At 41.1% G+C, this 21081-nt stretch overlaps 2 protein-coding genes across 2 annotated transcripts; both read left to right on the top strand.

Annotated features, from left to right (window-relative positions):
* The first annotated feature begins 1355 nt into the window (after positions 1 to 1355).
* Positions 1356 to 2300, top strand: LOC102417251 (olfactory receptor-like protein DTMT). Its single transcript, XM_006105127.1, has one exon. It carries the CDS (start codon positions 1356 to 1358, stop codon positions 2298 to 2300), a length of 945 nt encoding a protein of 314 aa, XP_006105189.1.
* Positions 2301 to 8727: 6427 nt separating this feature from the next.
* LOC102416936 (olfactory receptor-like protein DTMT) lies at positions 8728 to 9672 on the top strand. Its single transcript, XM_006105126.1, has one exon. The coding sequence runs from the start codon at positions 8728 to 8730 to the stop codon at positions 9670 to 9672; it is 945 nt and encodes a 314-aa protein (XP_006105188.1).
* Positions 9673 to 21081: the final 11409 nt, after the last annotated feature.

Here is a 21081-nt window from a genome sequence, read left to right as displayed (position 1 = left end):
AAGATGAGAGGCTTATTGCATCATCGGTGGTAGCATCTGCAAGTTCTGTCTCCAGCATACTATTGGCACAAGAGTCAGCTCCCATGAACTTACTGGGAAACATAATTCAGACAAACCAGGTGTGTGATTTTGCCTGGATGTTTTCCCCACTGTATTGTCAGTGCAGAGTGTCTAAGTATAAAAACTGTCTATGTGGCTGGATCAAACAGCATCAGGGGCTGAAAATACAGCCACTGGATTCAATTATGTCTTTACTGAAGAAGCTTCCCATGTCTCTTAGTGCTTCTTCTCTGCTTTCTTTGTCTGCTTTTAGGCACATTAAGGTGTCTTAGTCATGGTGCTCTACAGAAATAGAACTATTAGACTATCTATCTATCTATCTATCTGCATTATCTTTATAATCAGTATGAGTGACAAGAGTAGTGAATCTGAGGTACCCTGACATTTTCCATGGACACAATATTATACCCACATATTCTGTAATAGAGTGTCAAATTTAGTGTGAAATGGTAGAGGCCAGTGAGTTCTTGTTCTGGGAAAATTTAGTAGGAGTAGTGACTGTTACTTGAAAGAACCTTTTTTTGTTTTACTTAAAAGAACTTCTGCTGCCTTTAAAGTTGGAGGAATGCATGTCTCAGTCTGAAGCACAACCAATAAATATTTATGAAACATCAGCTTCATTGAGGCACCATGCCAGTTGCTGGTCCTGCTGCAGTCATGCCCTTTTCTGCATGGAGTTTCCAATTCGGTAGGGATGACACCTATAAACAAATAATCCCCATGGGACTGAGTGCGGTGGGGATAAGCTCAGGATGCTGTGGAAACCTAGCAGTGGAAACCTGGTCTGGGGAGAGAGGGAATAAGTAGGGGAAGCCAGGGGAAGGAGCAGAGGGAGTAAGGTGCTAGTCAAGGGGAACGTAAGTGCGAAAAGCTGAAGGCAATGAATTGTGACGTATAAGTCCTGTACTGGTGGAGAGAGGACTGTGTCACTGTGGAGCCAGATGAAGCTGTGGAGATAGGCAAGTGTCAGATCATGAAGCCCATTTGGAAGGATTTTAAAAAAATTATTGAGGGAGGAAGGAAGGGTGGAAGGAAAGGGGAGAGAGAAAATAGGTAAGAGAGTTTTAGAAAGGCTGGAATATTGCTACTTGTCAAAGAGAACTGAAGAAAATAAGGCATTTTCCATCATAAAGATTCTGATGATAGAGATTTTGGGTCTGGAGGTTATATTATTGTTATGAAACTGATATAACATATTTTTGCAGACCATCACACCGACCATATTGTATAAAATATGTTTTATTTAAATTCAGATTTTAATGAACACTGTTTTCTTAAAGGCATTGAAGAAGTATATGGCAGGAAGGAATCAAACTGCCGTCACAGAGTTCCTCCTCCAGGGCCTGCCCATCGAGTCAGAGCAGCAAAACCTGTTCTATGCCCTGTTCCTGGTCATGTATGTTACCACCGTCCTGGGGAACCTCCTCATCATTTTCCTGATTCGCCTGGACTCTCAGCTCCACACGCCCATGTATTTGTTTCTCAGTAACTTGTCCTTCTCTGACCTCTGCTTCTCCTCTGTCACAATGCCCAAGTTGCTGCAGAACATGCAGAGCCAAGACCCATCCATCCCCTACGCAGGCTGCCTGACCCAGATGTACTTCTTCCTGTTTTTTGGAGACCTGGAGAGCTTCCTCCTTGTGGCCATGGCCTATGACCGCTATGTGGCCATCTGCTTCCCCCTGCACTACACCACCATCATGAGCCCCAAGCTCTGTCTCTCCCTGGTGGCGCTGTCCTGGGGGCTGACCATGTTGCATGCCATGTTACACACTCTGCTCATGGCCAGGTTGTGTTTTTGTGCCGACAATGTGATTCCTCACTTTTTCTGTGACATGTCTGCTCTGCTGAAGCTGTCCTGCTCTGACACGCGAGTTAATGACTTGGTGATATTTATCACGGGAGGGCTCATTCTTGTTACACCATTCCTACTCATCATCACATCCTATGCACGAATTGTGTCATCTATTCTCAAGGTCCCTTCTGCTAGAGGTATGCGCAAGGCCTTCTCCACCTGTGGCTCCCACCTGGCTGTGGTGTCACTGTTCTATGGGACAGTTATTGGTCTCTATTTATGCCCATCAGCTGATAATTCTACTGTGAAGGATATGGTCATGGCTATGATGTACACTGTGGTGACACCCATGCTGAACCCGTTCATCTACAGCCTGAGGAACAGAGACATGAAGGGAGCCCTGGGAAGAGTCTTTTGTAGAAAGAAAACTCCCTTTTCTGTATGATGATAAAGCTTAGTATTTTTGAATAATTTTATCCAGGAGACAAATTCATATTAATAACCCATGGACACAGACCATAGTGGATGAAGGACTGGGGAGGGGAAGGAAGTAGGGAGCAGGGGCATTAATGGAGGAAAAAGAGAGACAACTTTTCAACAACAAAGATACATTGAAAAACTAATAGATCTTTTTTGTAAAAAAAATATTGTGATATTAACCTACTCTTTTTTTAGTATTGATGTTTTTAAAAGAAATGACATTCTAAACAATTGTACAGTAAGTAAAAGAGATGAGTTGGAGGTGTGCAATTAAACATTGAAAGGGGATCTCAGTGACATGTTCACAAAGTCTTCCTCTTTATTATCCCAGGTGATCCTCAAAAAGCATTATTTAAAAACTTTGAACTGATCTATGTGTCTCTAATTATTAAAGCAGTAATTTACCATATCATGTGTTTTTTAACCAAAACTCTGCTCTAAAAATACTTGTCCTCCCAAGTCCATATGAAATAAAATTCAAACTTCTTACTGTCCTGATTACCTCTGCTAGACTGGACTTTTTATTGTTGGCTACAAATTCTTAACTTACCTCTTCTCCAGCAAGTGCTCACAATACTCTCTCTTAACCTTTAGTTATCTGATTTACTTTCATTTCTTTTGATCTGAAGCTTACATAAATGGATTTTCTCTTTGCTACAATAGTTTAGTTTGTCTTTACCTGGGAGCTCACTTAACACCTGGAGTCCTTAACATTCCCCCTCAGGCATGAGAAAGAAAGCCAGAGTCTGGTTAACAGTCTTACTGTCACTCTTGTGTAGTATTTTGGAAATTATCAAAAAATTTTAGACTCATCATCTTAATCTACTCTTGTGACAAATTCTGCTCCTTTTTGTGGAATCTTATCACCTTTTTAAAGATTGAAAAAAAGGAATTTTAATATATACACATTTACTATGTGCAAAACAAAGATAAATCTTCAAAAGATGAAAAATTTGAAAAAGACAATTTCCTGCCTTTAGGAGCATCTTATCCATCATATCTTTCCTAATAATATAACTAGCACATATACAAGGTGGAGCAAAAGTGGGTTTATAGTTGTGAGTATGCAGAGAAAAAAGGGGAAAAAAGAAAAAGAAAGAAAAATGGGATTTGATGACTTGCCGGTCCCAGAGTGGGTTAGTATTGAGCTTATTTAATATCCCAGTATATTTGAACTTAGGGTTTCGTCCCATTTTCTCGCACCTCGGAAGTAAAGGTAGCAGGCCTGCATATTTCAATTTGAGCTCCATATATGGCACTGTCTAGGTTTCCAACTTGGGTCCATTTTTTCCTTATTCTCCCCACCAAGTGATGACATCTAAACCCATAATTTTAATCCTCTCATGCATTCTTACCTCCACATCTCTATCTGCAGCCTATACTTTTCTCCAGTTCTTAATTTTTATTTTTATCTTCATAGTAGACAACTCCACTTCAAATACTCTATGAACACTTTAATCTTAGTATACAAATATGAACTTTTAATATTTCCTCCATATTTGTTTTATATTCCATTTATAGCTTTATTGAGGTAAAACTGATAAAAATTGTACACATTAAACTATACATCTTAATGAATTTAAACATATACATACAGCCATGATATAGCACCACAACCAAGGTATTAAGCATATCCGTTACCTCCAAGAATTTTCTTGTGTACTTTTGTGGGTCTTTTTGAAAAATTTTTAAAGAATGTTTGAACATGAGTCCTATCCTCAACATATTTTGTAGTGCACAATACCATAATATCAGCAATAGGGACGATATTGTACAACAGACCTTGAGAAGTTACTCATCTTACACAAAAGAAACTTTATTTTATTTTACATATTGATAAGTCATTCCAATGTCCCCCTTATTTCAGTCCCTGACACCCACCATTTTATTCTGTTCTTTTAGGAGTTTGATTAATTTTGATACCTTATATAGGTGGAGTCATGCAGTATCTGTTTTCTGTAACAGGGTTATTTCACTTAACATACTGTCTTCTGAGTTCATCCATGTTGTCACAGATGTCAAGGTTTTTTTTAAAGGTTGCATAATATTCCACTGTCTGCATGCATATGCCACATTTTTTTATTCATTCATGTATTGATGGACATTTGGGTTGTTTCCATATCTTGGCTAGTGTGAACGGGGAAGAACAGATATCTCTCTGAGATCATGGTTAAATTTTCTTTGGATATGTACTCGCCACAGATTTGGGATTACTGGTTCATATGGTAATTTTGTGTGTGTTTTTTTGAAGAACCTCCCTACTGTTTTCCATAGTGACTGCACCATTCTACATTCCCACCCACAGTGTATAGTGTTTACTTTTCCCACAGGTTCGCCAACACTCATCTTTTAAAAATAATATCCACCCATCCTAACAGGTATGAGGTTATATCTCATTGTGGTTTTGATTTGCATTTTCCTGATGATTAGTAATGTTTAGCCCCCTTTTCATATTCCTGGGGGCCTTATGTATGTCTTCTTTGGAGAAGCACTTTTCACTTTTTTAAGTGGGATAATTAATTTTTTTGCTACTGAGTTCTGGAGAATCTCCTATATTTTGAATATTAACTCCTTATCAGGTAGATGGTTTGAAACTATTTTCTCCCATTCTGCAGGAGTTCTTTTTACTCTATTGATTGTTTTCTTTGGTGTACAGAAACTTTTTAATTTGATGTCGCATCAAATAGTAGTTAAGAATAAACTCAACAAAGATGTGAAAGACTTGTATCCTGAAAACCATCAAATGTAGCTGAAAGAATTTAAAGCAGACATAAATAAATATAAAAATGTGACATGTTCATGGATTGGGAGAATTAATATCATGAAATGTCCATATTCCCAAAGTGATTCACTGCCATCTTTATCCTTTCTACTGTATCCTATTGTATATATGTACCACATCTTTTTTTTTTTAAATATATTTTATTGATTTTTTACAGAGAGGAAGGGAGAGAGATAGAGAGTTAGAAACATCGATGAGAGAGAAACATCGATCAGCTGCCTCCTGCACATCTCCCACTGGGGATGTGCCCGCAACCCAGGTACATGCCCTTGACCGGAATCGAACCCTGGACCTTTCAGTCCGCAGGCCGACGCTCTATCCACTGAGCCAAACCGGTTTCGGCTATATGTACCACATCTTTTGTGAGTATGCACAACACTCTCATCCCTGCTAATTTTTATGGCTTCTCCCTCTACCTTCACCTCAGGAAATGTAGGTTCAAGCCCCACAAGACCACTGTTATTCCTTAGACAGGCAGTATTTAAACATCTATTTACGAACTTTTCTCTATTCTACCTTCTCCCAAGGTATAGTCAGGTGTTATCAGTGACTGTAATCGGTCACTTCTTTAAGACTCAGAGAATTGTCCTGAGAGGTCCTGGGTAATTGCTTTGCCTTTAATGAATTCCTCCAGGATCTAGCTTCCTTTTGGATCCAAAGTTCCTTAGACCCAAGGATGTGTAGAATGGGAGATGTGAGAAGGGATGTTGCAGACACAGTGATGACTACAGAGGCTGTTACTTCACATGCCTTAGTGAATAAAGAGGAGCAGGATCTCAAACAAGGGGCCTGGAATCACCCTCAGACAGACTGAGTAAGTTGGACAAATGACCCTTCTAACTGGAAGGTCTTGACTCCTCAGGTTGTGTGATGTTCTGCTGGAGAGTTTACAGGTATGATGACCCTCCTCTTTTCTATTTCTCAGCCTCCCATGACTTCCCCAAGTTCTAGGAATATTTTGAATAATACTCATCAATGCAATTCTTTAATTAATGGCAGCATTCATAAATATTATCTATTGCATAAATGTATTCCCACAAGATTATATTATTCCAATATAATGGCAGCTTTTAAAAAATGTATTTTATTGATTTTTTACAGAGAGGAAGGGAGAGGGATAGAGAGTTAGAAACATTGATGAGAGAGAAACATCCATCAGCTGCCTCCTGCACACCTCCTACTGGGGGATGTGCCCACAACCAAGGTATATGCCCTTGACCGGAATCGAACCTGGGACCTTTCAGTCCACAGGTCAATGTTCTATCCACTGAGCCAAACTGGCTAGGTGATAATGGCAACTTTTGAGATAGACTTTAATGCAATAGTTCTGATCCCTTGCTTCATTTTAGAACCACATGGAAGCTTTATAGAATTTTGCACAGGCTCCCTCTCAGAGATTGTGATTAATTTATATGAGGGCATCAGTAATCCGTATTTTAAAAAGCATCATATATCCTTGCAACCCCTTGTGTAGTTTATGGACAATAGCATTGGTATCAGCTGGGTACTGAATTAAAAGCCGCTTTCCTACTGAATCATAATAAGTGTTTTACTTGAACTCCAGGGTAATTGCATAGACATTCATTTCAGAAGCACTGCGCTAGGTTTTTTTTTTTTTTTAATGTGAAGTCCAAGTTGAGAACTACAGACTTAATGGGCGAGGAAGTTGAGAGGCTTATTGCATTATCGGTGGGAGCATCTGCAAGTTCTGTCTCCTATTTGTCATCTCCAGCACACTATTGGCACAAGAGTCAGGTCCCACTCATTAACCTGGGAAACAAAATTCAAGGGAACCAGGTGTGTGATTCACCTGAGGTTTCCCCCCACTGTGCTGTCAGTGCAGAGTGTCCAAGTGTAACACTGTCTATGTGGCTGGATCAAACAGCATCAGGGGCAACAATCCCAGCAACTGGACTCAGTTATGGCTCTATGAAGGAGCTTCCCCTGTCTCTTAGTGCTTCTTCTCTGCTTTCTTTGTTTGCTTTTAGGCACATTAAGGTGTCTTAGTGAGGGTGCTCCAGAGAAATAGAACCAATAGATTATCACCTATCTATCTATTTATCTATCTATCTATCTATCTATCTATCTATCTATCTATCTATCATCTATCTATCTATCTATCTATCTATCTATCTAAATAGCTATATATCTCTATTATCTTTATAATCTCTATTAGTGACAAGCATAGTGAACCTGACATACCCTGACATTTTCCATGGGCACAAAATTACAACCAGATATTCTGTAATAAATTGTCATATTTAGTGTGAAAGTGTTGAGGCCAGTGAGTTCTTGTTCTGGGAAAATTTCGTAGGAGTAGTGGCAGTCACTTACAAGAACTTCTGCTGACTTTAAAGTTGGAGAAATGCATGTTTCAGCCTGAAGCACAGTCGATAAATATTTATGAAACATCAGTTTCATTGTGGCACTGTGCCAGGTGCTAGCCCTTTGGCAGTCAGGGCCTTTTCTGCATGGACTTTACAATTTAATAGGAAAGACAGCTGTAAACAAATAATCCCCACGGGACTGAGTGCTGTGGGGATAAGCACAGGATGCTGTGGAAACATAGTATTGGGTTCTCATCTGGTCTGGGGAGAGAGGGACTAAGTGGGGGCAAGCCAGGGGAAGGAGCAGAGGGAGCAAGCTGCCTGGCCAGGTGGAAGGAATTGCTTTTTTAAAAAAGGAAATTTGCCTGTATCTTCAGGGCAATGAGAATCCAGGAAGACTTAAGGAAGAATGAGGATCTGTTTTTCATTTTAGACTTCCACAGTGTCAAAGAAGGACATCAAAGGAAAGTGTCCAAGCATGGAAGCAGGGAGATGAATTAAGAGGCTGTTCCAATAGTACAGACAAGATATGATGCCTTCCTGGTCTAGGTTAGTGACGTTTGAGATAAGGAGTTGATGAGAAGCAGAAAATCTATAGGACAGTTGGCAGATTGTATGATGGTGAGAGTAAGGAATGAAAACTCCCTGGTTTCTGACTGGAGAACCTGGATCTCTCTTACTGGGATATAGGAAATTAGAGGAGGTCAAGATGGGCAGAGAGGCGAGATGAGATCATGCATCTGCTTACTTTAAAATGTGTGTGATACATCCAAGGAAAGATAATCATTAGGCAAATGGGTACACAGTTTTATAAGTTAGAGAGTCATCTACAACTCAATTCTAAATAGTAATTGAAGCCTTGGGAATTGTTGAGTTTTTCTTGGTGGTATGTGTGGAATTATAAGAGAACAATGTTTATGAAAAGCCCTGGAACCTCAACATGTAAGATATTGACAGGGCAGGAGCCAAGTACAGTTACTGAGGCTTTCTGGGCAGGCAGATACGAGGAAAAGCAATATCCATTGTGTTAAAGGAAATAGATAAGAGTGTGTTAGAAAGGCTGGAATATTGTTACTTGTTAAAGAGAATTGATGAAAATAAGGCTTTTCCATAATAAGGATTCTGATTATAGAGATTTGGGGTCTACAGGTTATATTATCGTGATGAAACTGATATAATGCATTTTTGCAGACCGTCTAATAGACCACATAGTACAAAATATGCTTTATTTAAATTGAGATTTTAATGGACACTGTTGTTTCTACTTAAAGGCATTGAAGAATATGGCAGGAAGGAACCAAACTGCCGTCACAGAGTTCCTCCTCCAGGGCCTGCCCATCGAGTCAGAGCAGAAAAACCTGTTCTATGCCCTGTTCCTGGTCATGTATGTTACCACCGTCCTGGGGAACCTCCTCATCATTTTCCTGATTCGCCTGGACTCTCAGCTCCACACGCCCATGTATTTGTTTCTCAGTAACTTGTCCTTCTCTGACCTCTGCTTCTCCTCTGTCACAATGCCCAAGTTGCTGCACAACATGCAGAGCCAAGTCCCATCCATCCCCTACGCAGGCTGCCTGACCCAGATGTACTTCTTCCTGTTTTTTGGAGACCTGGAGAGCTTCCTCCTTGTGGCCATGGCCTATGACCGCTATGTGGCCATCTGCTTCCCCCTGCACTACACCACCATCATGAGCCCCAAGCTCTGTCTCTCCCTGGTGGCGCTGTCCTGGGGGCTGATCAGGTTGCATGCCATGTTACACACTCTGCTCATGGCCAGGTTGTGTTTTTGTGCCGACAATGTGATTCCTCACTTTTTCTGTGACATGTCTGCTCTGCTGAAGCTGTCCTGCTCTGACACTCAAGTTAATGAGTTGGTGATATTTATCATGGGAGGGCTCATTGTTGTCATCCCGTTCCTACTCATCATCACATCCTATGCGCGAATTGTGTCATCTATTCTCAAGGTCCCTTCTGCTAGAGGTATACGCAAGGCCTTCTCCACCTGTAGCTCCCACCTGGCTGTGGTGTCACTGTTCTATGGGACAGTTATTGTTCTCTATTTATGCCCATCAGCTGATAATTCTACTGTGAAGGATATGGTCATGGCTATGATGTACACTGTGGTGACACCCATGCTGAACCCGTTCATCTACAGCCTGAGGAACAGAGACATGAAGGGAGCCCTGGGAAGAGTCTTTTGTAGAAAGAAAACTCCCTTTTCTGTATGATGATAAAGCTTAGTATTTTTGAATAATTTTATCCTGTAGACAAATTCATATTAAAAACCCATGGACACAGACCATAATGAGGTGAAGGGCTGGGGAGGGGAATGAAGTGGGGAGCAGGGGAGTTAATGGAGGAGAAAGAGGGACACCTGTAATACTTTAAACAATAAAGATAAATTAAAAAACTAATAGACCTTTTTAAAAAAATATTGTGATATTAACCTACTCTTTTTTTAGAATTGATGTTTTTAAAAGAAATGACATTCTAAACAATTATACAGTAAGTAAAAGAGATGATGAGGAGGTGCATAGTTGAACTCAGAAACAGGATCTCAGTGACTTGTTAGCAAAGTCTTCCTTTTTATTATTGCAGGTGATCCTGAAGAAGCATTATTTAAAAACTTTGAACTGATCTATGTGTCTCCTGTTATTGAAGCAATAATTTAATGTGTTTTTTTTAACCAAAACTCTGCTTTAAAAATATTTGTTCTCCCAAGTCAATATTGACTAAAACACAAACTTGTCACTCTCTTGATTACCTCTGCTGAACTGGACTTTTTTGTTGTTGACTATAAATTCTTAACATATGTCTTCCTCAGCAAGTGTTCACAGTACTCTCTCTCAGGATTGATTTTGCTGTGTCCCAGTGATTTTGGGTTGTTGTCTGTTCATTTTCATTTGTTTTCAGGAAGTTTTTTATTTCTTTCTTGATCTTGCTTGTACCCCACTCATTGTTTAATAACATGCTATTTAGCCTCCATGTGTTTGAATGTTTTGGGGTGTTTTGACTGTAGTTGATTTTTAATTTCACTCCACTGTAATCTGAGAAGATGCTTGATATGATTTCAATCTTCTTGAACTTGTAGAGACTTGTTTTGTGTCCTAATATGTGGTCTATCTTTGTGAATGATCCATGTGCATTTGAGAAGAATGTACATTCTGCCACGTTGGGGTGAAATGTTCTATAAATGTCAATTAAATCCATCTGATCCAGTGTGTCCTTTAGAGTCTCTGTTTCCTTGTTAAGTTTTTGTCTGGAAGATCTATCCAGTGCAGTCAGTGGGGTGTTAAAGTCCTTAATAATGACTGTATTGTTGTCGGTATCTCTTTTAAAATCCTCTAGAATTTTTTTTAATATACTTAGGTGCTCCTATATTGGAGGCACATATGTTTACCAGGGTTATATCCTCTTGTTGGATAGATCTCTTTAGTATTATGTAGTGATCGTTATTGTCTCTTGTGATGACCTTCATTTTGTAGTCTACTTTGTAAGATGTTAATATTGCTACTCCAGCTTTTTTTTTCTTTTTCATTTGCATGGAAAGTGTTTTTCCATCTCTTCACTCTCATCCTGTGTGTGTCTTTAGTTCTGTGGTGGGTCTCTTGTAGACAGCATATCGTTGGGTCATGTTTTTGTATCCATTCAGCTACCCTATGCCTTTTAAATGGAGCATTTAATCCATTTACATTTAGGGCTATTATTGATAGGTACTTATTTATTGCCATTCTAATTTTGTAGGCCTAGATTTCTCTCTTTCTTTCTTCTTCTCATTACAGCAGTCCCTTTAGCATTTCTTGTAATGCAGGCTTGGTTGTGATGTAATCCTTTAACTTTTTTTTTTTTGTCTTGGAAGCTCTTTATTTGACTATCTATTTTGAATGATAGCCTTGCTGGGGGAGGGAGGAGTAATCTTGGTTTCAGATCCTTGCTTTCCATTACCTTGAGTACTTCATGCCATTCCCTCTGGCCTGATGAGAAATCAGGTGTCAGCCTTATGGGAATTCCTTTGTAGGTAACAGTTTGATTTTCTCTTGCTGCCTTTAAGATTCTCTCTTTGTCTTTAATTTTTGGCATTTTGATTATGATGTGTCTGGGTATGGGCCTGTTTGGGTTCTTACTTTTTTTTGGAGTTTCTCTGTGCATCCAGAACTTGTGTGACTTTTTCTTTACCAGGTTAGGGAAGTTTTCTGCCATTATTTCTTCAAACACGTTCTCTATCCCCTTTTCCCTTTCTGCCTCTTCTGGCACACCTGCTATCTTAATATTGTTACATTTCACATTGTCCCACAGTTCCTTTAAGCCAGTGGTCGGCAAACTGCGGCTCGGCAAACCGCGGCTCTCGAGCCACATGCAGCTCTTTAGCCCCTTGAGTGTGGCTCTTCCACAAAATATTGGCTCTTCCACAAAATAACGACTTCTGCGCATGGCCATGAACTTTCAATTGCACTGTACGTGCGCGCCCACACGTGGTATTTTGTGGAAGACCAACACTCAATGGGCCAAAGAGCCACATGTGGCTCGCGAGCTGTGGTTTGCCAACCACGGCCTTAAGATGTTCTCCTGTTTTTTAATTGTTTTTTTCTTTTTGGTTCTCTGATTGAGTGATTTTTTTCAACTGTGTTTTCTAATTCACTGATTCAATCCTCAGCTTCCCCTAATCTGCTGTGTATTCCTTCCAATGTGTTCTTTATTTGTGTTATGTCATTCTTTATTTCCAAATGAATTTTTTCATATTTACTATATCTTTTTTCATGTTGTTGAGCATCTTTACCATCATTACTCTGAACTCTGTTTCAGACAAATTTCTTATCTCTGCTTTATTTACCTCTTCTTCTAGAGAATTCTCTTGTTCTTTCATTTGAAATGTTCTTTCGTTTGGAGGTTGTTTCTTTGTCTCCTCATTTTGGTTGTCTGTTTGGGTTTGTGACTATATATTAGGTAGATCCTCTGCACCTCTCAATCTTTAGTGCAGGACAGTGTCAAACTCTGTTTTACTAATTAGATCAGGCAAAGACTCAAAGCCTCCAGAGACAGCCTCTGCCTATAGACTGATAGTATTCCAACTTGGATGGCCCCAGGCAATCGTCTTCAAGTGTGGGGAGAGTTTTTTCAACAGTTTCTTCTGGATGGAGGCTAATTGTTATTTTTATTTTCTTAAGTGGCCTCAGGGCAACGTGTTTTTCAATAGGGTGGGTTAGCTGTCTTCCCCCCAGACAAGGTAAATGTCTGTCTGGGAAAGATGTCCTTTGCTGTGTGAGGGAATGACTCAGCCCAGGAAATTGGGGGTGTCTGCCTAATGAGCTCTAACCCCCGAGTTCCCAATCCTGGCTTCTGCTCACATAACTCCAGTACATTTCACACTCCCTCTCGAAGCATGGGGGTTGGGGGGAAGGGAAGGGACTCCCCAGGGAATTTTGTGTGTTGGCCCTTTAAGAGGGATCCTGAATTTTCCACTGTCATTCCCTGGCAGACAGCAACCCTGCTGCTTTTCACAGCCAGATGTTATGTGGGTACCCTTCTCAGTTGTGGTGCTCTCTGGTGGGGGTCCAACTTGGGGATTAGATCCCAGAGTACTTAGTGGCAACCCCCCACAGCTGAGATATCTCTCTGAAACTTCAATTGCTGTCTGTGGGAGCCCAGCCAGCCCTTTCGTGCCTCCGCCCCTCCTACCAGTCTCTATGCAGTCTCCACTTTTGGTCCTCGGGCACCAGGGTTCTCTCCTCCGAGTCTTCCATTGATTATTCAGGAAGATTTTCTGTATTTTAGTTGTAATTCCAGTTTGTTCCTGGGAGCATGTCTGTGCAACATTCACTTACTTCTGCCATCATTTTTAAACTCTCCCATATATTAAGTTTTTATTCTGTATGTAAATAAAGAAATATTAACACATTATAATTTATATTAATATCAACTAGTAATGAAGATGTAGAAAGTGAAGAAACACTTTAAAGTACCATTTATTATAGCACTAAATAATTAAATACTTAGCTATAAATCTTACACAATATGTGCAAAGATTTATATCTTGACACTCTCAAAACACTGATTAAAGAAATCACAGATGATCTGAAGAAATGGATAAATATAATGGGAGATATTGGAAGATTCAATACTATTGTTAAGATATGGCCATTTCTGAAACTAATCTAGAGAATCCACACAATTCCATTAGAATTCCAATGGGGGGTATAAATAGACAATCTGATTATAAAATTTATATGTAAAGGAAAGAAACTAAAAAAGCAAAGTTGATTTTGGAAACAAAATAGGAGGACTCATATTTCCCTGGTTTCCAGATGTACTATTAAGTTAAAATCATCAGGAAATTGTGGTATTAGAGAAAAGATAGAAATATAGATAGGTATAGAAATAGATCCAGAAATAGATCCACTCATGTATAATCCATTGATCACTGACAAAAATCTAAAGACAATTTAATGGGAAATAGTATTTTTAACCATTAGTACTTGAGAGATTGAATTTCGATATGCAAAAAAGAATCAAAATCTATAGCTCACACTCTATACAATTCACTCAACATGGGGCAGATACCTAAATATTTTTATGTGAACTTAGGGAGTTCCCCCAGGACATCCTGTCTCATGGAGTCAGAGAAGTTCGAGAGCAGGAAGTCAGGAGCATGTAGAGCATAAATGAGGTGAAGTGGTTTTAGATTGCATCCTCTAAAGCTAGTTGAAGTCAGTGCAGAGTTGGTTACTGCACCTGTGGCTGGAAGAAGAGATGAGGCTGAGAGAATTAAAAATGGCACACAAGAAGTGTTTCATATAGTTCTCAAGGGGAAAGTGCTTATAACAATGGTTTCATTGATTGAGAAGTTGAACCTACCATCTGGACTTTTTGAAGTTCTTATGTGAACCAATAGACAAAGAGCAATATTGCTATTCTGCTTAGGGTGACAATATTTATTACAGATGGAAAACTAGGATGCTTTACACAACTGGATCAAAGAAGACCGTGTCTGAAATACTGTGAAATTCTTTTGTTATAGCTCAGTATTGTTATGTCTAATAATGAATGTTATGAAGATTTAGAAAACCAATAAAAGCAGGATCAGTGAGGATGCAGGTATCCCAGAAATGAAAGTCTGCATAACATCACTATGTAAAGAACCCTATCCAGCTGAGATGATGGTCAAGGAGAACATGAAATGGGTGGTGAAAGAAGGAATTATAAGTCAACTATGGTCTTGTGATCAATTGCAACAAAGGGAAGATGTGGAGACTAGGGGTTAATCTGACACACTTGTAGAGCAGTAGAGATAATGATAGTGGCCAGTGTATTAAGGTTTTCTTAAAGAAGTAAGGAGATGCAAGTTCCTCAATGGGATTAAAACTAGATTTCCTTTTCAATCTTGGATTGAAGAAGATTGAACATGATCTGGGAGAGTTTATCTTTTCTCTTACTCTAAGTTTTCCACATACTTACATATGCTTGGGTCATAGAGATCTAATAGGTGTTAGCTGCTGATATATCTCTCCCCCTAGGTATGCTTATGAGGACTTGGGGTATTGTGAGAGATTCTACCACCTGAGAATCTTTCCAAAATATGTATCTTTCATGGCATTTTGCTCAAAGAACATTGATTGCTCCTAATTGTCCACCAGGTAAAGCCTCCTACACTCCTAAGATATTTTAGGAAATTCACACTCTGGTCCCTGCTAGTGAGAGGCGCCAATATAATCAGGTCAGGAGGGTCAGAAAAGGCAGATGGAACAAACGGCACCAGGGTAATCAGGAAGGTCAGAAGGGGCAGATGTAATAAACAACTTTTATGGGAGACAGCTGCAGCCAGAGAGGTTACGGGAGATGGCTGCAGAACAAACAACCTGATAAGAAACCAGACAGGCATTAACTCACTTAGAAAGCCAGATCATTAGTAAAAAATTCCAAACTACATTCCCTCCCCACCGAAAGCAGATAGATGTATGTTGTATGGCGCCAGATCTCCAATGGAATGACCCCAGGTTACTTCCCCCGTTTGCTGAAAAGTATATAACCTGTGCTTAAACTCTTGGTCGGGGCTTGCAGCCGCTTCTCTGTGCCTCAGAGTAAGCTGTGAGCCCCAGCATGTTGGAAACAATAAACCCTTTGCTATTTGCATGAGAAGCGTCTCTTGGTTCTTTGTGACAGCGGCTTGCGTCCAGGGCGTTACATTTTGGAGCTTCTCCAACCATTTTCCTTCACCTCTGAAAATGTAGGCTCCATCCCCACACGCCGAATTTCCATTAAACAGAATAAGAATAGCGATCGCTTAGATATTGAGAGCTCGAATTTTGTCAGAGCCGGCAAATCTGTTTGGAAATCTGTTTGGTTAGTGCTAGCAAATCTGTTTGGTCAGAGCTCTGTTCGGTTTGGTGGCTGTCGGGGAGGGGCGTGAGCCTCCCCCGACTGCGGCTGACAGACGTGTCGAGAGGTCGCAGGCCACATCCCCGGGGGACGCCCTGGTGGAGTCTGGAGAGGACCAGGGGTGCCTGGATTCCTCTCGTTTGTTCTGAAACTCTGTTGCCAGCTGGGTCAATTGGCTTTGAAAAACCTTCTTTTTGGATCCTTCGATTTTTGTCTCAACGCGTTGTGTCTGTCCTTGTCTTTTGTTCTTTGTTTCTTGTCGTTGGTGTGTTGGTGTGTGTGTTCTCTCCTCCACCCTCTGCTCCCTCCCCTCCACCCTCTGCTCCTCCTGGACGGACGTTATGGAATGGACTCAGACTGCTAGGAGATTGCGGGAGGCTTTAGAGCTCCCTCAGAAATTGGGAAGTTGTTAGGAATTAAATGGATTGTTTAAACTCTGAATGAATGTCTGGTGAAAGTATGTGAGTGTAAAGACGGGGGGGGGGAGGGGGGGGCAAGCGTGCGGGAGCACGGTGCGCGGTGCCCGAGCCCCGCAGCTTGGGCCTGCGCCCGCCGCGGGCCCAGGCAGCTCGGTTGCAGCGGCGGCGCTGGGGGCTTGGGCCGGGTGCGGACAAGCTCGTTCGCAGAGCCTGGCCGCGGTGGCGGCCGCAGGGTGTTAACCCCTGGGTTTGGGCGGAGCACAGGGGAGCAAGGCCGGCGAGTCGCTTGCGGGAGGCCGGAGCAGCGAGGCCCCCGGCGGCGTCGGGTCCGGGGGAAGGTCTGGGAAAGGTCCCGCGCGGAGCCCACGGGCCGGACACCTGGGGGCGGCGGGGCTACTCTGGACGGGAGCAGGGCTCTTCCCATGGAGATCGCGCCAGCTAGATGACAAAAAGTCCTTCTTGTAATTGAAAAGTTTTAAAATGTGTCTGGTATTTCTGTTCACGTGTAAAGAGAAAAGCTGGTTTAAAACTAATGCGCACAATTGTCCTGTTTTTGGACATTTAGATAGAGTTTTGAACTAGAGTCTCTTCACACATGTACAGAATAAAACCCAAGACTGATTATTTCCTAAGGAAAATGGCTAATTTTACCCAGGGAAGCAATGCAGGCTTGTTCTAGCAACAAGCCTCCAAAAGAAAATTCAGTGAGATTGCCTCTGTTACAAAATTTGCCAAAGTAAATGCCTTAATAATAATAATTGGATTTGAATCTCAAGAAATTATGTAGCTACAAATTTGCCTCTTGACTTTCCCCAGAGAAAAATGGTGGTTTTAAAGTCAAGGGCTGGGCCAGGCCTGTTTGCCAGCCTCAGGTGTGGTTTTCCATAGCTGCTGGGAACTTGAGACCTTAAAGTTTACTGAATCAAACAATAAAAAAAAACGTTCATCTAGGTATTTTGAAGTGACATAATATACAATATTAATCTGAATGTGCCTCGTACGAAATCTAGAGGGTAGAATTGAATCTGTTGATTGATTGTGTCTTGTATTTTTGAAGTTTATTCTTAAAAATGTTACTGATTGAGAAATGCTAAATATTTGACTTGCCAGCTAAAAGTTTAAGGTTCGGATTGAATTGGGAGAAATTGTGTAGTTGTGGTAGCTAGATACCTAAAATGTAGAAATTTTTGAGAAAATAAATTTGACTTTCTCTGAAATAATTAGGAATTCAAAATATGCTGCTTATTGGTCTGATTAAAAAGAGGATTAACTCTGTGATCTCAACGGAAATTCTTAAAACCAGTTTAAATTTAATTGCAGAGATCAAATCTATAACCATGCCACTTTTAAATTTTGTCATTTGTGGACAGCTTTATTCTGATGCATTTGTAGGTATATTATATGTTTGGGAAAAAAAAAAGGGGACTCTGACTTAATCTAAATTGCAGGCTTGTAAACAGGTCATATTTTTCAACTGGATGAAGATTTATAGAACTTCAAGGAATAACTGAATTCAAAACCTACTGGCAAATAATCAGGATAAACAAAAATAACTATGGGACTAAATGAATTAAGGATAATTATTCTTATGACTGTTTAAAATATTGTTGACTTTTAAATCTTTTGTTTCCCAAATATAAGGAAAAGTAAAGAGCAGACATTCTGCATTGTAGGAACTAACAAAATTGGTAACAGATTCATTTCACAGTGCACTCCCTGGCGACGAAGATTTCAAAGATCATGGCTTACAACCAGGAGATTTGGTGTGTTGGAAAAGACACCAAATAAAAGACTCTCCAACCCCCGTTGGAGAGGACCTTATCAGGTATTACTAACTAACCCATATGCAGCTAAACGTAAAGGAGTTAGCTCTGGATTCACATTTCTCATTTGAAAAAGGCACCTGACTGTGAATGGACATCTACTCCCATCTCTGACACCCATCTCCATCTGCAATGGAGATAGGAGAATTTTCAAGGGCGAGAAACAGCTGAGGCCTTTCGAGGACGAGAAGTCGCTGACCACAGAGAGACAGACAGCTATCCCAAGATGACGTCAACAAGGCCTGTATACTCACAAACTGATAATTGCTAGCTGTGGTGATTCAAAGTTTTAATGGAGAATGTTATCTGTCTTTATTGTTTAAGTATATGTCTTTGTTGTTTAAAATTGTTTAGCTAGTGAAATTTTTGTTTGTGTCTCTAAAAAAAAAATGATGAATGTATTGCTAATCTGAGGAATGTTAATTACTTACATGTCACCTTAAAAATTAATTAAGGCTCAGAGTTCTAACTAACTGGAATGTACAGCTTTGGTGTGATGGAGGAAGGTAAAGAAATACTTAATGGAAGGTCTGAGGCATGGTTATGCATTTTTGAAGGACATAGAAAGAAGGTTTGAAGGCTAACCTGAAAGAATGAAATTTGTAAAGATTGTGTATGTAATAAGAAGAAAAAGATAAATGTTAAAAGAAAGTTGAATGCATGATAGGCCAGTAAGCTGGGACAAGTAGAATAGGGAAACTAAGCAAAAATCCTGTCTTCCCTAAACCAAAGACATTTGGAGTAAATGCTTTGCATTTGCCTCCCTAAACAAAGGTTAAATCGTTTATGTCAATCTGATTAGTGTCATTTGTTGTCCACACCCAGGGACAAATGAAGTTAGAAAATAAGCCTTATTTTGATTAGTTCTTTCATTCAGGAGGAGCTAACCCGGTCCCTCCCTGCAACATGAATGATAAAATGTATGTTAAGGAATTTTAAAGTTGCTCAAAACTCGCTGCCTTGGGTCCAGTTCTGCGTGTGTAAGAAGGGACAGAGTAAGGTTTAGTAGCAGGAGTGGAGAGGCAGGCAGGGCAGGAGCAGGCCAAAAGAAGCTGGCAAGGCCATCCAAACCACCCAGCCGCTATTGGCCAGAGCCGCCTGAGGCAGACCTCCTCGGACTGGCAACAGCTGACTCTGACTAGGACAGGCTGGGCTTTTTCCAACTGGGCCCCCATGAACCGATGGTCGAAATGAAAATCGGGGGCCAGACTGTGAACTTTATGGTTGATACAGCGGCAGAGCACTCGGTAGTTACTCAGAAGGTAGCTCCCCTCTCAGGACAGGAAGTCACCATTATTGGAGCTACCGGGACCACAGCTGCAGACTGTTCTGCCGCCCCCGCCGATGTCAGTTAGGCGGCCATCAGGTGGTTCATGAATTCCTGTATTTGCCAAATTGCCTGGTCCCTCTAATGGGCAAAGACCTTTTAGCCAAAATGAAAGCAGAAACCACTTTTGCCCCAGATGGCTCAGCACAGCCCTGCCTAGGTGAAGAGACCTCTTCAATGATCCTGCCCTTAGCAGTGCCGAGGGAGGAAGAATGGAGACTTTATACCCCCCCAGCCAAAGGCCCCCACATTTGTTCCTGTCAGGCCCCCATCAGGGGACTTGGATGATGTTCCTGTTATCTGCTCAAGAGCCCAAGACTGTAAAGATACTTGTTCACTGAAAAGGTGTAAGTATGTTTGGGGGCTCCTCTGTTTGTTTACTGGGAACTTTGATTTTCTATGTGATATTCTGTGCTGGGTTGGGATTTTGGAATTCTAGTCTGATTGGGACATTTAAGGATGGGGCTCACAGTTCCTCAAGGCAAAGACTTAATGGGCCTTTCCCCCTGCCTGTGAAGGAAGATAATGGGCCTTGAAATCTGTAAAGATAGACGAGAATGAAGCTGGTCAGGCCCCACCCCCTATCATTCCTGACTTTCTTGCTGCAAGAATTGTCTCTTTTCTTGAGAGGGCGCACGAGGACATTTGGCTGCGCCTCGGCGCCACCCAGGAGACTGGCCCAACCCCAACTCCTCATCAGCACAGACCAGGAGATTGGGTCTACATCAAAAGGCACCACCTGGAGCCTCGATGGAAAGGTCCCTACACCCGACTCCGTGGTGCTGACGACCCCCACCGCTCTCAAGATAGACGGCGTCGCGACCTGGGTCCATCACATCCATGTCTGGTCAGCAGCAAGCTACGGCGTGATCGACCTGCCTGATGCTGGTAACATTGAATAGACTTAGATAATGCCTGCATCTTCATGGACATGGCTCCAAAGAGACAAAGACAATTTATAGAATCACATGTTTAATAGCAGAAGATGTGGCTGCCTAAGGCGGCCATGATGCCTATATTATGTTTCATTGTGTTGATATGTCACATTAACCTTTAATTCTCTTGCAGGTTTAAATGTATGTTGGCTGTCCTGGAAGGGTACTATGTGGGGTGAACCCCAAAAAGTAAAGGGTGCCTAGCTGCCAAGAGGGCAGGTGCCCACCTGGGCAGGGAACAGTGCCCATCAGGTTTTGGTCTCTGTTGAGAGACAGCTAACAGTTGGCAGCCTGTGTACTGCTTGCAGGCCTTTATGACCATGCCCATGTCAGGGGTAGTCTGAAAAAAAAAAAAAAAAAAGCCTGTTTAGAGTGAAAAGTCTGAGACATAGTTATACATAGAAAGAAAGTTTAATGCCAACAATTAAAAGGAATTGGCAAGGAAAGTCAGAAAATCTTAGAGTAGATCAGTATATCTTTCTTCTTATGTAATTCCTCCAAAATTTGGCGATGCTAACATGGCAAAACATTTCTTTGCATAGATTCAATAAGACCGGTTCCTAATAGTGGTTTCATTAACGGAAAACTTTGACTGGAGTATCATGTTTTAAAGAGCCCTGTCTAAGCTCTAAAGACTTGAAGCCAGTAAAAATGCCACGAAGAAAGCCTGGTATTCTGCTTGGAAGCCCTGAAGATGGCTGGCGCTGGAGTGTCAGGCCGATGCCCTACCATCACTGGCGGTTGGTAAGAGTAAAAGGGG

The sequence above is a fragment of the Myotis lucifugus genome, unplaced genomic scaffold (genome assembly GCF_000147115.1).
Source record: "Myotis lucifugus unplaced genomic scaffold, Myoluc2.0 scaffold_639, whole genome shotgun sequence".
Classification (NCBI taxonomy): Eukaryota; Metazoa; Chordata; class Mammalia; order Chiroptera; family Vespertilionidae; genus Myotis; species Myotis lucifugus.
The sequence above is the reverse complement of the archived record's forward strand: the minus strand, read 5'-3'. Positions and strand labels throughout refer to the sequence as shown.

Bases quoted from the DNA above. Each gene is read 5' to 3' on its own strand.
- LOC102417251 (XM_006105127.1), top strand. From the start codon at position 1,356: ATGGCAGGAAGGAATCAAACTGCCGTCACAGAGTTCCTCCTCCAGGGC.
- LOC102416936 (XM_006105126.1), top strand. From the start codon at position 8,728: ATGGCAGGAAGGAACCAAACTGCCGTCACAGAGTTCCTCCTCCAGGGC.